This window comes from Aquarana catesbeiana, linkage group LG01, assembly GCF_042186555.1.
Source record: "Aquarana catesbeiana isolate 2022-GZ linkage group LG01, ASM4218655v1, whole genome shotgun sequence".
NCBI classification, from domain to species: domain Eukaryota; kingdom Metazoa; phylum Chordata; class Amphibia; order Anura; family Ranidae; genus Aquarana; species Aquarana catesbeiana.
This window is the reverse complement of record NC_133324.1, coordinates 923,393,486-923,408,140: the sequence shown is the minus strand read 5'-3', so window position 1 is coordinate 923,408,140 and position 14,655 is coordinate 923,393,486. Positions and strand designations below refer to the sequence as shown.

The following is a 14,655-nucleotide window of genomic DNA, read 5'->3' as shown; positions in this document are numbered from 1 at the left end:
TCCAACCACGTGACACCATTTTGGGGAAGGCCCTTTCCTGTTCCAGCATGACAGCCAGCTCCGTAAAGACATGGTTTGATGAGTTTGGTGTACTTTCTAAACAAAGGGCCAGTTTACTGCCATTCAGACTTTAAGAGGGGCAGACTGTGGCCAGTGGGAGTAGAAAATGTCCTGCTGTGGGAGCAAATGATACCTCATCATTGTCAGTGGGAGGAATAGTGCCCATCGTTGGTGTCAGTGGCAGGAATTATGCCCTATTGTTGGTGTCAGTAGAGGAATAGTACCCCATTGTTTGTGTCAGTGGATGGAATAGTGAATGGAATAATGCCCCATCGTTGGTGTCAGTGGCAGCAATTATGCCCCATTACTGGTGTCAGTAAAAGGAATAGTTTCTTGATTCACTGGTGTCAGCGGCAGTAATTATGGCCAATTGTCACTGGTGTCAGTGGCAGTAATTATGGCCAATGGTCACTGGTGTCAGCGGGCAGTGGCAGGAATAGTTCCCCAGAGGCTGGATCACAGGGCCACATCCTGTCCACGGGCCACAATTTGGAGACCACTGGTGTAGAGGAACTTGAGTGGCCTGCACATTGTCCTGAACTCAACCCTAATGAATGCTTTTGGGATGAAATTGAATGCAAATTCTTGTCCAAAATCAGCACCTGACTTCACAAATACTTTAATGGCTGAATGGGCACAAATAGCACAGACACCTTTCAAAATCTTGTGGACAGTCATCCCAGAAGAATGGAGGTTGTTATAGCCACAAAGAGAGAGACAACTCTGTATTATTGCCCTGGTTTTTAAGCCTTTGCTATTTGCTGGTTGTTAAACAGCCCTGCAGCTCAGGTCTCTGCAGCACACACCTGCCCTAGTCAGGGAAGTGCCTAAATAGACTGCTTAACAGTCAGAAATGCCTGATCTTCGGGATGTCTTCCTGTTAATGTTCCAGATTTAGGTCTACCTGAGTTCTGTCTGTTCATGCCCTTGATTATTCCTGTAAATCATGGGTGCTCAACCTGTGGCCCTCCAGCTGTTGTGAAACTACAAGTCAGCTCATGCGACTTGTAGTTCCGAGACAGCTGGAGGGCCACAGGTTGAGCACCCATGCTGTAAATTGTTTGGGCAGCGTTTGTGCTTATCCTGATCATTGATCTGTTATCTCTGATGCTGGCAGTCATTGTTCTGTTTGTCTGAAACCTAGGCTGTTTAGGATCTCTTTTGCCTGTGCCTGTTTTTTTTCCATCAGGCTACTGATTTTACTACGGTCTGTTCTGGTCATCTTTTGGACGACTTGATCTGCTGCAGTCTGCTGTCATCCACGGTCACACCATGGGCTTACCTTGACAAGTATTGATATAAAGTCTGCAAAAAGATCAGTCATTATTCCATTTCTTAACAAACACAAATTCAAATGAAACCCACCAGCAACTGCCATATTAACTTTTACAGAAATGTTCATGGTATACTGTTTGTTTAAACCATCAGAACTGAAAAGACCATTAGACACCCAGAGTTGTATAGTACAATTTAATGCTACTTTCCAAAAAAAGAAAAAAGAAAATCCCAAGGTTAAAAATTAAATTGTGTGTCGATTGAATTCAACTCTATCTCAGCAGAGAGGAAAAAGAAACAGGAGGGGGTTCATAACACCAAATTATTATCAGAAATCTTATGTTGACATAACTTGAAATTAAGCCCTGTTAGAAAGCATTTTGTCCCATCTTGTAGAAATAGTTTCATATGACCATCAAGAAATAGGTTTTAGGGGGTGTTAAGGTACACAAGCACTTTAGAGGTTGAAAAAAAATGATACCAATAAAAGCCAATGCTAAAAACGCAACTTTTTCCTCCTTGTCTGTATCTGGCCTCCTTGGCGTTATGTCAGACGAATCGGTAATGTGGTCTATACACACCTCCCCCTCCCCCCTCTTTCTCTTAAAATATATAGAAAATAGGTGTCCCAATTATGCAAATAGAGTAGGATTCATTACATTTTTGTATGCATTTTCCTACATACTATTGGGTTGGAATTTCGACAAGTGTGCAAATCATCTCGATTACCGGCACTGTTTAATGCTTATCATTTAGTTCTTTTCCATGTTTCGGTTATCTCATTTTCAACGGAGAAATAATACAAGTGTCTCATCTCAGAAGCTCCTTGGTCGTCCACTAAAAAGGAGATCCATGCCAATGTTCTTGATCTCCAGCAGGCCCCACCAGGCCTTCTTCTGAAACGCGTCTGAAAGTCACTTTAGAGACTCTGAGTGTGTTTTTTATATTTTCTTGATTATTTCAAAAGACAATAAATGAAAATAAGGACTCTTAAGGTTACCATGAATGAACATAATAAAAATAGAGAAGACAAAGTTTTTCTCTCGGCTTTTATATTTTCTCTTTTAGCATAAAATACGAGGCCCTTGGCTGTCTTCAGATAAAGGTCTGGAAAAATAGAGCAATGAGTAAAGAACATCCACCGTGGACCAGCTGTGGACTAGAAGAGGGAACCAGGGAGTTGAAAACTTCGGATTTCATTTCATCGGATCCTACTAAAAATGGCTCATCTTTTGTGGCCTGGAAAACAAAAACAAAGTCTGTTAGATATGATTAAAAAATATCGTCTAGTTTACTTACATTGAAGGTTTCGTCATGATAAATTTAGGTTATTAATATAAACAGAGGGGACAAAAAAACTGAGATTTACATTTGATTGAATGTAGGAATGCACTAATACTAGCCATACACTAGTAGAATTTTGTTTCAAGAGAGTTTGTTCAATTTTCTAATCATTAGTGAGATTAAATCAACATTTGTTTTAGACCACGGTGACAAAAAAATTTGGAGGAGCAGGATAGAATTTATTCTTGAACAAACAAATTTCTAACAGTATATGTGATTTTTAAAATTATATGTTAAAAGCTAGACATGTGCGGTTAGTTTCATTCTGAATTGAAATTCGGACAAATTTTTCGTTATTCGAAATTCGGATGTATCCGAATCTCCGAATTACAATAGCAACAAATTTAAATGAGTCCGAAATAATGAAACAAAATGTCGGACGAAATTCGAATCGTTTTCTAATCGAATTCAAATAGAGAATAAAATAGAATAGATATAATGAAATAGAATAGCAAAGAATAGAATAGAAAAAAAAATTGAATATAAAAGAATAAAATATAATAGAGTAAAACAGAACAGAATAGAAAATAAAGGGATAGAATAGAAAATAAAAGAATAGAATAGAAAAGAATAGACTAAAACAGAACAAACTAGAATAGAAAATAAAAGAACAGAATAAAATGGACTAGAATAAAAAATAGAATAAAATAGAAACAATAAAACCATCTTCTGAAATCCAAATTTCAAAAAGAATAGTTTTCAAATTTGAATACAATGAAAAATGATAGAATAAAAAAATAATATAATAGAAAAGAAAAAAGAATACATTAGAATAGAATAAAATAGAAAGAATATAACCTTCTTGTGAAATTAGAATTTCAAATAGAATAAATTCAAATTCAAATAGAATAGAAAATAATAGCATAGAGTAGAAAATAAAAGAATATAAAAGAATAGACTAAAACAGAACAAAATAGAATAGAAAATAAAAGAATAAAATAAAATAGACAATAAAGGAATAGAATGGACTAGAATAAAAAAATAGAATAGAATAAAATAGAAAGAATAAAACCATCTTCTGAAATCTGAATTTCAAATAGAATAATTTTCAAATTTGAATACAGTGGAAAATGATAGGATAAAAAAATAATAGAATAGAAAAGAAAAAAAGAATACAATAGTATAGAATGAAATAGAAAGAATATAACCTTCTTCCGAAATTCGAATTTTAAATAGAATAAATTCAAATTCGAATGGAATAGAAAATAATAGCATAGAATAGAAAATAAAAGAATAGAATTTAAAAAAAAAACAATAGAATAGAATAAATATAACCATCTTCCAAAATTCGAGTTTCAAATAGGATCAATTTGATTTAGAATGGAATTCGATTCAAACTGATTAAATTTTTTTGAATTCGGTCAAATTCAGTTCAATTTGACCGTAATTGGAAAATTCAAATCAACGTGAATAAACGAAACGAATTCCGTAAATATATTAAACGAATTAAACTAAACAAATGAATGCAAATAAGGAGTCGAAACAAAATTTTTTCATTCTGCACTTGTCTATTCAAAGCATACACAAATTTGAAATACTTTTGAATGACATTCAATGTGCTAAGATTTTCATACGAATATTCATACAAAATATTTGTTCGAAAATCTTTTTACTGTAAGGCAAGCTTTCAAGTGGCAAAATAATGTCTTGCCCACCTAGTATTTACACTAATAGAACTACTACAACATCTGTGTTTTTGCTTTTACATTTTTCTCTGTATAGTTTTCTTCCTCCCAATTACCTTGGTGGGCTGAACACGGACAGTGAAACTCTCTTTGACTGCAGGAACAGAAGCATTACTGTACTTCTCTTCCTTGTGTAGTGGAGTCGTAGGGGGTACTGATGGATTCACCGCTGGATTTAAATTGGTCCCATTGCCAAAAGCATGTATAGCATTTTCTGAAACACAAGTGACAACATTAAGTAAATGATCCACCAAGCGTGTTAGGGGGTTAGTGATGTGGCTGACTTAATGAATGCTTAGTCCAAAATTGATCAATAAAGTAAGGGTCATGATATGGCCAAAGGTTTGTGAAAACACCCGACCATCGCATCTATATGAGCTTGTTGAACATCCCATTTCAAAACCATAAGCATTATTATGGAGTTGCCTGTCCAACTCTCATTGTCAGCTATAGCAGCCTCCATTCTTCTGGGAAAACTTTCCACCAATTTTGGAGTGTGCCTGTAAGAATTTGTGCCAAAGCAGCATTTGTAAAGGCAGGTAATGTGGTTCCTCCTAATACCCGGTCCAGGTTGCAGGTGTCCAGAAGACACAGTTCCGATTTTTTGGAGCAATGTTAAGCCTTCTTTTTAATGTTTGTTTGTGAGTATGACTCTTGCTTTTATTACTTAAATAAATTTTATCTTTGATAATGCACAAGGTCGGTGCGCCCTCCCTGTTTTTCTATATGTTTCAGCTCTAAGGACACCCATTGTTCTGAGGAGGGCAGCAAGACCTTTGACTTCCTATATTCTATCCAAAAGGTTGGCTGCACCACTTACATATGGACTAAGCTCCTGAGCGTAGGAGATTGTTGTGTGTTGGTTTGGACAAGAATCAGCATTTCAATTTATTCTAAAGGTTTTCAGTAGAGTTTAGGTCAAGGCTCTCATTAAACTGTGTCTTTATGGAGCTGGTTTTGTGCATGGGGGCACAGTCAAACGGTTGCTACAAGGTTGGAAATCCATAATTGTCTAAAATGTCTTGATCTCTGTAGCAATAATAGGCCTTTAATTGGACACAACTAAACCAAACAATTTTGAGTTAAAACAAACATTTGGCCATGTAGTGTATTATTAGTTTATGGATGCTCTAGCCTACTGGCATCTGCATAAATGCAGAAATATGAGTTTTAAAATGAATCTGTGTCAAGAGGAGCAGTATTAAACTAGCAGCTATCCTGCAAACCGGCACCACAAGGATGTGACACAAACTGGTCCAGAGCTTGTTTGTGACCTAAAATCTTCAACTTTGTTCTGACTCTAACATTTGCTAATCCTCCACTGGCCAACTATATAATGGTGGTAGGTTCGTGTTTCAGGGTACTGTAGCTTGTGTTATGGCACTTTCTGCAGTAGTAGCAAGTAAACATAAATGCTCACAACACTAAGTATTCTTTAGTGTAGATATTATCCTAACACTTAACCTTCCCCCTTCAGTAAACACTTAAACTCAAAGCTGTAACACTTAGGCAAGCCATAGATTATCCAATTTTCTTTCCTTTAGCCAAAGAAAATTGCATACTCTATGGCTTGCTCAAGTGTTACAGCTTGAGTTTAGGTGTTAAGTGTAGGGGGAACAATATGAACTAGAGATTTCAGATTGACTTTAGTACAACCAGCCTTGCCATAGCTGGATCAAAATTTAGCCGGTTCCACCAGCCGAATTGCGATCTGTCTATGGCCGGCTTTAACCCATAAACATTTTCTATCTTGGTGAGTCACTGACCTGGAACATGCTTGTTCTGAATCACTGACTCAATAAATAGTAATGATAGGATCGGGACGATGTTTCTATAGCCTGCACCATAAAAAGCAACTTAGCAATGGCAGCTCTCATGGTTCCATTTGAGCAGGACCTAACACTTAACCAACCCTTAAAATTACCTATTCAACCTAAGCTTGTAACCTAGCCCTCTAAACCCTAATGCTGACCACATACAATACTTCAGAAAATTTCAACCAACATTTAACTGCAAAAACAATGAAACCGATTAATGCAAACGTTCCCTTTTTAGGGACACCCTGAAATGATCTGAAGTGTTGGTGGTAGGTTGCCTTGATCTATACAGTTATTTTTTCTATATCTTTTCATGTGACAACACTGAAGAAATTACACTTTGCTACAATGTAAAGTAGTGAGTGTACAGCTTGTATAACAGTGTAAATGTGCTGTTCCCTCAAAATAACTCAACACACAGCCATTAATGTCTAAATTGCTGGCAACAAAATTGAGTACACCCCTAAGTGAAAATGTCCAAACTGGCCCCAATTAGCCATTTTCCCTCCCTGGTGTCATGTGACTCATTAGTGTTACAAGGTCTCAGATGTAAATAGGGAGCGGGTGTGTTAAATTTGATGTTATCGCTCTCACTCTCTCATACTGGTCACTGGAAGTTCAACATGGCACCTCATGGCAAAGAACTCGCTGAGGATCTGAAAAAAAAGGATTGTTGCTCTACGTAAAGATGGCATAGGCTATAAGAAGATTGCCAAGACCCTGAAACTGAGCTGCAGCATGGTGGCTAAACCCTTACACGTGCTGAGCATCATATCCAGAAGAAATAGACGTATGAGTGTTGCCAGCATTGCTGTAGAGGTTGAAGTGGTGGGGGTCAGCCTGTCAGTGCTCAGACCATACGCCGCACACTGCATCAAATCGGCCTGCGTGGCTATCGTCCCAGAAGGAAGCCTCTTCTAAAGATGATGCACAAGCCCACAAAAAGTTTGCTGAAGACAAGCAGACTAATGACATGGATTACTGGAACCATGTCCTGTGGTCTGATGAGACTAAGATAAACTTATTTGGTTCAGATGGTGTAAAGCGTGTGTGGCGGCAACCAGGTGAGGAGTACAAAGACAAGTGTGTCTTGCCTACAGTCAAGCATGGTGGTGGGAGTGTCATGGTCTGGGGCTGCATGAGCGCTGGCAGCACTGGGGAGTTACAGTTCATTGAGGGTACCATGAATGCCAACATGTACTGTGACATATTGAAGCAGAGCGTGATCCCCTTCCTTCAGAGACTGGGCCGCAGGGCAGTATTCCAACATGATAACGACCCCAAACACACCTCCAAGATGATCACTGCCTTGCTAAAGAAGCTGAGGGTAAATGTGATGGACTGGCCAAGCATGTCTCCAGACATAAACCCTATTGAGCATCTGTGGGGCATCCTCAAACGAATGGTGGAAGAGCGCAAGGTCTTTAACATCCACCAGCTCCGTGATGTCATCATGGAGGAGTGGAAGAGGACTCCAGTGGCAACCTGTGAAGCTCTGGTGAACTCCATGCCCAAGAGGGTTAAAGCGGTGCTGGAAAATAATGGTGGCCATACAAAATATTGACTCATTGGGCCCAATTTGGACACTTTCACTTAGGGGTGTACTCACTTTTGTTGCCAGCTATTTAGACATTAATGGCTGTGTGTTGAGCTATTTTGAGGGGACAGAAAATTTACTCTGTTATACAAGCTGTACACTCACTGCTTTACATTTTAGCAAAGTGTCATTTCTTCAGTGTTGTCACATGAAAAGATATACAAAAATATTTACAAAAATGTGAGGGGTGTACTCACTTTTGTGAGATACTGTATGTGTGGCTGTTTAACAGCCCTCTCACATATTGTCCTTTTTTTTTGTTTTAGGTTAATCGATCTTCGAGGCTAGCTTAAAATAAAGTTTTGTGCCTTGCAAGCTTGATTAGATGTTCAGATTCCAGAACTGAATGAACACAGCTCGCTGCTGATTGCTGCATCCATTAAGGAGGCCAATGACTGAATCACAAAGGCCAAAGAGAAGCATTAATCTTTCTTCTGCCAAGACCAAATCAAAGAGCGTGAGGGGCTTCTGTACAGCTGCTGTCTACTTGCAGAGTGTTAGCTGATAACGTCACACTCTTTGAAAACTTTTTGCAACCATGTTATTTTGCCGACTTCCTACGAGCCCAGTCTGTTGTTTACATGCCCCGTAGGACATGCGTCATCACCAGGCTGGACTCACCTGTACTCCAGGACTAAAGTTGGTCATGCACTAGTAGATTTTTTTTTTAAATGGTTAGTGGGGTCAAATTGGCCTTTGCTTTCGACCAAAATGACAAAAAAATTTAGGGGATGAAAGTTATTTCTCAAATGAACATAACAGTGAATGTGGTTTTCGTGTGGGAAATTACATTATACTTCAAAATTGAATGTTAAAACCAAACACTATTTTGAAGTACTTCTGAACAAGATTTGTCCAGTCATCAAATATGTTAAGCATTTTTTTGTACAAATGTTCATTCAAAAATATACTACTGTATGGCCAGAGGTTGATCCCCTAACAACCTCTGAAGGAACCCTAGGGTTCCACCAAACCCGTGTTGAGAATGGCTGCTTTAGAGTTAGCCTGGAGTGGGTTTTAAAGTTTTCCATTAAAACGCCTTTAGAAAGTGATTCTAAAGGTTTTATTTTTTTTTCTTTAATGAACAAACAAGTTATACTTACCTGCTCTGTGTAATGGTTTTGCACAGAACAACCCTGACCCTCCTCTTTTTGGGTCCCCCGCTGGCGGTTCAGGCTCCTTCTCTCTGCCGAGTGTTACCAATAGCAAGCTTCTTGCTATAGGGGCACTCAGGTAGGCTCATTCCCGAACCATGCTCCTATAAATTGATATTGTCCATTCACACACAGAGTGCAGCTCGGTCCTGCCCTTTACTCTCTCCTTATTGGCTCACTGGCTGTGATTGACAGCAGAAGGAGCCAATGAGGTGAGAGATATCCAGGAGAGCCGCTGCTCTCCTCCACATGGATCGAGATGGGGCTCAGGTAAGAATAAGGGGGCTGGAGGGGGGCTGCACCCAGAAGTTTTTTTTTTCCAATCTGTGCATTGAGGTAAAAGTGCCTTTAGAACCACGTTATTGTTAAAGGTCAGTACAATAAATAACATTGAGAATGGATGAACTTTTCGCTTTTTATATTGACAACTTGCACGATTTTTAAACCAATATGGCCATATGGTTTCATCTCTCTTCCACAGGTACCTTAAAATCTAGACTAATTCACGCACCCTCTTCTATATACAGTTCTTAAACATAATGGAGTTGTTTTACTAAATGCAAATAGACTGTTCACATTGCAAGGGTAATTGCATTTTGCAATAGAATTTGCCCCATAGATTAAATTGCATTGCAACGGCCTTTCCTCAGCTCAGGCTCTCTCTTCTTTTCCTCATCAAGTCTTTTTCTTTTTGTAGTTTCTTTCCCTCCTTTCTTCTTTCCTTTTTTAGGGATCTCTTCACCCAAGTCCCTCTACTTGAAGGTGTTTTATTTGCTTATTATTTCTACAGCACAGCTCTCTATTGTCAAGCTGGAACCCATCACATGCCTATCACTTGGTTGTGTGGGTGTCCTATGAACTCTGTAATATGTCTGTTTTTCAATATTTGTATATTGAGTGCATTGTACAACTTTGTTTGCATTGTTGGACTATTTATGTTATTGTACCTTGGCTTACCTTCATGATTAATGTAAAACCAATAAAAAACAGATTCAACCAAAAACTTGTTGAGTGGTGGGCTATACCAGAAACAATAACTTTGCCCCGAATGGACCTATCATTAAAGATGAATTGCAGTGCCAGTCAGGTATGGTATATGCATAATTACATTGGTCCAAGCTGGACCAGTGTAACTTTGTATAAAATGTCCATACCTGGAATTCTTTAATAATCACACTTCACATGAATCAGTAGGACAAATGTCCTATTAATTCTCTCTTGCCATGAATAAAAAATCTAATTACTTATCTGATCTAAAGTCTAGGTAAGTTAGATCACTGCCTGGTAGACTTTCTGTAAGATTAGAGCCGGGGTCAGCAACCCGTTGATCATGGGAAGGTGATAGGTATATCGTGACCCTTCCTTGCCAACCCCTGAAACCTGCACAGGAGTGGTGGCGAGGGTGGCATTTACTGGAACTGATCCCCATTTTTTTCCTCCTGCAGCAGCTAAAATCTGGCTTCTCCTTCCTTCCCCCCCACAGGCATTCAGCTGCTGCAGGAGTAAAATACAGGGGGGTCGATTTCAGGAAATGCCACCCCTGCTGCCCCTCCTGTCCAGGTTTCCTTTCTTTCTGCTGCACGGCTTCTGTGTGCTCCCCCCCCCCCCCCCGGCAGCACTGCCAGCTGCCATTCCTCTCCTCTTCTGTCGACTGCTGTGAAGATCGTTTAAGAATGAATAGCGGGGAAAGGGGCCAGGCAAAGTAATTTGCCAATCCCTTCCTTTTCTGAATGAACTCAGAGTGTGATCAGTACAGTTCAGTTTGTGAATGAACAGGAAGCTGCTGAGCACTGATCGCTTCCCATTCATTCACTGTCCAGTGCAGCTGAGGCTGCAGAGAAAGGGACTGGGTAATCCCTTTCCTCAGTCCCTTTCTCTGTCTCAAAAGTGAGACATCAGGGGTTAAATAAAAAACTACTGACACCGTCCACTGCCCTACTGACTAACACTGCCCATTATCCTACTGACACCATCCTCTGCTATACTGATACTGTCCACTGCTCTTACACTGTCAAATGCTCTACTGACACAATCCACTGCCCTGCTGACACTGTCCGATCCTCTACTGACACCTTCCACTGTCCTACTGACACCATCCACTGCCCTACTGACACCATCCACTGCCCTACTGACACTGTCCGCTTCTATACTGATACCGTCCACTGTCCTACTGACACCATCCACTGCCCTACTGACACCATTCACTGTCCTACTAACACTGTCTGCTCCTCTACTGACACCTTCCACTGTCCTACTGACACCATCCACTGCCCTACTGACACCATGCACTGCCCTACTGACACTGTCCGCTTCTCTGCTGACACTTTCCACTGTCCTACTGACACCATCCACTGCCCTACTGCCCCCTTCCGCTCCTCTACTGACACCTTCCACTGTCCTACTGACAGCATCCACTGCCCTACTGACACCGTCCACTGTCCTACTGACACCATCCACTGCCTTACTGACACCATTCACTGTCCTACTAACACTGTCTGCTCCTCTACTGACACCTTCCACTGTCCTACTGACACCATCCACTGCCCTACTGACACCGTCCATTGCCCTACTGACACCATCCACTGCCCTACTGACACTGTCCGCTCCTCTACTGACACCTTCCACTGTCCTACTGACACCATCCACTGCCCTACTGACACCATCCACTGCCCTACTGACACTGTCCGCTCTTCTACTGACACCTTCCACTGTCCTACTGACACCATTCACTGCCCTACTGACACCATTCACTGCCCTACTGACACCAAACACCGCCCTACTGACACTGTCCGCTCTTCTACTAACACCTTCCACTGTCCTACTGACACCATCCATTGCCCTACTGACACCATTCACTGTCCTACTGACACTGTCCGCTCCTCTACTGACATCTTCCACTGTCCTACTGACACCATCCACTGCCCTACTGACACTGTCCGCTCCTCTACTGACACCTTCCACTGTCCTACTGACACCATCCACTGCCCTACTGACACCATCCACTGTCTTACTGACACCATCCACTGCCCTACTGACACTGTCCGCTCCTCTACTGACACCATTCACTGCCCTACTGACACAGTCCACTGCTCTACTGACTGACACCGTCCCCTTTTAAAGGTAGGTTACGTTTATATTTTTTACAGTGAAATTTGTTTTATTATATTTTTCTAAGTTTTCCTTACTATTTAGTTAGGTCTTGCTAGTGAATGTCTTTTAAAAAAAGGGTGCCAAACCCCTGTGATCCTTGATCACTTTCATGTTGTTCAGGTAGATCCCCAACTCTCAAAGATTGCTTACCTCTGGATTAGAGGATCAATGCACACATAGGAAGCACAGCCTGCAAGTACTGAACATATAAGATGTTCTGGGTTGAAGTTCTTTAATCCATTTTTTGAGTAAATGATTATACAGAATATATAGTATCTTATATATAAAACAGAATGCAAAAATGTATAATAAAAAGGCTTACGGAGGCAGATGTTGTTGGTGAAATAGTGCAGAAAGTTCTCGCACTCCTCCTGCCGGTTTCCACTTGTGTTACAGGTACACCAGGGGGCGACACTTGAGGATGAATTGTCCACGTAATTTGGAGTAATTGGGCTGCCTGAATAGGAGACAGACACAAAGCTTAAAATCAAACATCACATCTGTCCAACTAGGAATCCCATTTGTCCATTCACGACCCTTTAATACAAGGGTCCTAAAGGATGAATTTATTATAAATGACTTTTTTCAATATATACAGTACGGGAGTAACGAAGAACCTTGCAGGATACTTCCATTCTCTTCTGGACCAGTGTAACTCAACTCCAGCCAAAACTTTTCATTTTTACAGGGTATTATTTCTTTTAGCGTCAGGACAGGAAGTGAGGGGACACTGTTCCCACTTGATCCAAAGCTGATAATGAAACATTTTGGCTGGAGTCAGGCAACAATATACTCACATTCAGTTTTATCTTAAAGAACATTCATAAATTATACAAAAAACAGGACAGACTTGTTACCAGGCATAAATATTATTATACAGGATCCACACATAGGTCATAAAATATAGAAAACGCACTCTGTAGGCCTTATAACTTTGAGGCATATGAGAATCAAGAGATTTTAATGTATTTTAACGTATAGCAAGTTTAGTAAATTCCCCACTGGACCCTTCCACCTTAGTGAAACCAGGGTCTTGTAAATCTTCCAAAACCTTCCACGCCGCAAGAGTAAAGGGAAAAAAAAAATGTACTCACACACTCAAAGTATAGGAACACTGGAAATTTCAGATGTGTCCTCAGAAGAAGCAATAAAGGGAAGTCTTCTAATGAGGATACCTATTCCAGGGACAAGTGTCCAGCACAGGAATTTCCTCACTTTGGCTGCAGCCCAGCAGGTGGGAAGTCACAGTCCAGTTTTTGACAACCACTGCTTTAAAGTCTGGTTGTGACTCCTCTCAACATACCCTGGCCCACCTTCCCCCTACAGTTATTTTGATAAATTTTGCTTCAGTTGTCCAAAAGTGGTTGAAAGGAAAAAAAAAACAACACAATCATAGTTTTGCGGTTGGTGCTGCTCTCAACACAGTCCCACTATTGCCACTGTGGAAAGCATAGGCCTGGCTATACCATAACAAAAGCAGGAACCTCAAGGCTAACTGAGAGACTCTGCATGGGATGGGCTAGGGGATTGTGCCATAGTAAAGTACAGGACAGGGAGAACTTCTAGGCAAACATGGTTTACTTTCAAATAAAGGTCCTATGAGGAACCCAATGGTCTCTTCTGTTGCTTTTAAGGAAAACAGGTTAAAGCAGACCTTCACCAATGGATATGACTTCCTTTGCTCTGCCTCCTTCCCCCTCCCACTTACACGCAATTTGTTTATTAATAAGTATTTAAAAAACAAATTTCATTTTTTACTTCCTCGCTTAGGCAAGGATGACGTGTCCAGCGTGCATATCTTACTCATGTGCAGACACAGCATTGGTCTATAGGACCTGGCAGAGCCCCGTGGCATGTCTGGGAATGCACGGATATTGGTCCAAGATAGTGGAACCGGAGCAGAGTTAGAAGGAAGAACTTTGGGCTGGAAAATGAACAATGCTTGACTACATGGACTAGTATGATTTTGTTCCCATACAGGAACAATTATCAGAAAGTAAAAATTTAATTTTAGGTTGAGGTGGACTGAAGTTCCTCTTCAAAGTGTTACTAAACCTAGGAGCCTGCATTCACTATATCTGGTCTCCCAGACCAGATATAGAACATGGAAAAGTAATTATTTTAGTAAAATATAAACTGCTAAATACATTTTTCTCATCAGCAGTGTATAGCAGTCTTGTGACTTCAATCAGTGTCTGGTTAAAGCTTGTAGGAGGAGTTTTCATTCTCCTTTGACTGTACTTTGAGGCTGCAGAGGATCACTGACCCTCTATCTGGACAGTGCTGATCCCATGCACCCTCCCCACAAAAAAAAACTCTCTAGCAATACACACCAAACTGAGCATTTGCAGAGTGCCCCCAAGGCTCTGTACTATCAAGAAATGAATTGGGGGCTGTGTAAGAAGGAGAGGATCAGAGAAGACAGTATTAAACAGCCTTTTTACACAATGCGCAGGAGTAACCCCTTAGGTCCCACAGTGAGTTTAACAAGCATGCTTTACTGCATATACAGGCTGATTTTACTGTTGTGGGTTTAGTAACACTTTAAGTTTGAACAAACTACCAATCTTGTA

General features: G+C 40.4%; 1 protein-coding gene across 1 annotated transcript in view; it reads right to left on the bottom strand.

The window, feature by feature from the left end:
- Positions 1-1,516: 1,516 nt before the first annotated feature.
- GFRA4 (GDNF family receptor alpha 4) overlaps positions 1,517-14,655 on the bottom strand; it is a 701,474-nt gene continuing 688,335 nt past the window's right edge. The window contains exons 7-9 of the mRNA XM_073611024.1: positions 12,405-12,539; positions 4,421-4,578; positions 1,517-2,574 (exon numbers count right to left, since the gene is read on the bottom strand). Of these exons, the coding sequence (XP_073467125.1) occupies positions 2,431-2,574; positions 4,421-4,578; positions 12,405-12,539 (437 nt within the window). The 3' untranslated portion in view covers positions 1,517-2,430. The remainder of the gene's footprint in view (positions 2,575-4,420; positions 4,579-12,404; positions 12,540-14,655) is intronic.